The sequence below is a fragment of the Gastrolobium bilobum genome, unplaced genomic scaffold (assembly GCF_033153095.1).
Source record: "Gastrolobium bilobum isolate Gb01-03AN ecotype WA unplaced genomic scaffold, APGP_CSIRO_Gbil_v1 utg12501, whole genome shotgun sequence".
Lineage (NCBI taxonomy): Eukaryota > Viridiplantae > Streptophyta > Magnoliopsida > Fabales > Fabaceae > Gastrolobium > Gastrolobium bilobum.
In genome coordinates, this window is record NW_026895449.1 from 74999 (window position 1) to 77121 (window position 2123).

A 2123-nucleotide genomic window follows, 5' to 3' on the forward strand; every position below is an offset into this window, starting at 1 on the left:
TGTACTCTTTGATTACCTTGGTTTCGCTCAATTTCCCAAATGCCTATACTCTATCTTAATTCAACCTTAATATCACTTCTTCTACCACCACCCCATCGACCTTGTCTTACCAAACTTTTATTTCTCACACTTCCAACAACTCCACTATGTAAACGTAAGCTGAGTTGGTTTGTATTGTCACAAGAGCAAATGTTGTTATTGGTTTATTAATGCTTTCTTTCCTTCTTCAAGTTTTGAATACTTTTATCTCATTCTCTATTTTCTTTCTCTTATTCTCTTTGGGCTGTACAAAATTGAATTATTTTGTTCTCAATTTTGAGTTAATTATTGAATAGATACCAGTATCACATTTTTATCTTCCCTTTTCCTTTAGAATTACCGTTTTATCCTCCCGTATTCTCTCATAGCTTAAATTACATACCATCTTCTTTTCATTTCCGGTAGCAAAGAAATAGGCCAATCGTTATTCTTTATTAAGCATCTTTGTGCTTAGGAAAACAACCAGGCACGACTCGAGAGAGAAAGCACACTTCTGTGGTAAATGTTACATTGTTACCGCAAAAGAAGAAGTCCAAAAAAAAAGAAAAAGAAAGAATGAGGAATGTATTTTCTTACATTAACATTTCATATGACGTGGTAATGTAAATTTTTTGTGTGTATTTCTTTCCTTATTAATAATAATTAAACTGCACATGTATGTGAAAAGAAAAATATGTACAAAAATTTCTCATGAATATGACAGAATCCTTCCCAAAAATAATAATGACATTACAAATATTTCACACCAACCCAAAAGGCCAAAGAAACAGAAAAACATAAAAGGATCTAATCCAAACTCTGGAATCGAAACAAACAGAACAGGTCCTATCAACGGCTAGTTTACTGGCTATAGCAAGTGAACCATCGCAACGGTCACATTTTAGATTCCTCACGCTCCCAAATTTTTATCTTTATATATTTGGCCCCAAGCAACGATTGGACAATCATCGAACATACTTTCCCACAACACAAACACTTTCCAACGTTGTTGGTGCAAACTTTCCAACTTCCACGCTTACCGGATATTCATTCATCCTCGTACTTTCCGAATCCTCAGAAACTCCGAAAATGAGTAGATTCCTTCCACTCTTCGTGCTTGCTCTGTTCTTCGCATCTTCAGTTTTGATTAATGCAGACAATGCTCCTGCTCCTTCACCCACATCAACAGCTTCGCAGCCGCCGGCGAACCCACCTTCTTCGGCAACTCCTCCGGCACATTCTCCGGCGGCGTCCCCTGCAAAGTCTCCGACTTTATCTCCGCCTTCACAAACTCCGGCAATTTCTCCATCTAGGTCTGCCCCAACGCCGGCGTCCGCCCCTCCGGCGAAGTCTCCGGCTGTTCAGCCGCCGACTTCAGTTTCACCGGCTTCCAGCCCATCAAATAATGTGTCTACGCCACCGGTTCCATCCCCAGCGAGTCCTCCGCCTACGGCTAAGACCCCAGTGGTATCGCCGACGGTGGCTCCGGTGAGTAGTCCGGTCGGGGCTCCGATGGTAGCAGAGGGTCCGTCAACTTCTCCTACACCAGAGGCTCCTGCAGGCATTCCTTCAAGTTCAGCCACTCCGGCAGATTCACCGGTGACGCTTCCGTCGACCAGTACTCCTCCGGGAACTGCACCGGCGAGTTCTTCGCCGGAGTCTTCACCGCCTGTTGGAGATGATTCGGGTTCAAGATCAAATTTCGGGGCTTCAGTTATTTTGTGTGGCATCGCTCTTGGGGTCGCTTTGTCTATCTGAAGCGAAAGGATTTTGTAATTTTTTGTGATATGTCGGCATTTTTTGAATAATTATTTGTTTTATTTACCTCATTGATGGATAAAAATTTAGTTATTTTTCAATTTTTTTTAGTTGGATTGGTTGGATTCTATTCATTATTTTGTGTTATTTTTTCAGGGTCGCTCTATATAAATAATTTTTTTGGTTGGATTGTTTGGATTATGTTCATTAAGTTGGTCAAGCTTTTTAAGGGTCGCTACATGTAAAAGCGAAATTAATTTTTTTTTTTTTTTTCTGTTTGTTCAAGTTATAAAGGGTTTTACTTAATTGTAATTTTTGACTCGAAATTGCAAAAATAATTATTTGCA

General features: G+C 40.0%; 1 protein-coding gene across 1 annotated transcript; it reads left to right on the plus strand.

Moving 5' to 3' along the window:
- The first annotated feature begins 1038 nt into the window (after positions 1-1038).
- LOC133312111 (gibberellin-regulated protein 14-like) lies at positions 1039-1776 on the plus strand. Its single transcript, XM_061513267.1, has one exon. It carries the CDS (start codon positions 1108-1110, stop codon positions 1774-1776), a length of 669 nt encoding a protein of 222 aa, XP_061369251.1. The 5' UTR covers positions 1039-1107.
- The last annotated feature ends 347 nt before the right edge of the window (positions 1777-2123 follow it).

What these genes read in the sequence shown, in the direction of transcription:
- LOC133312111 (XM_061513267.1), top strand. Translation starts at nt 1,108, where the DNA reads ATGAGTAGATTCCTTCCACTCTTCGTGCTTGCTCTGTTCTTCGCATCT.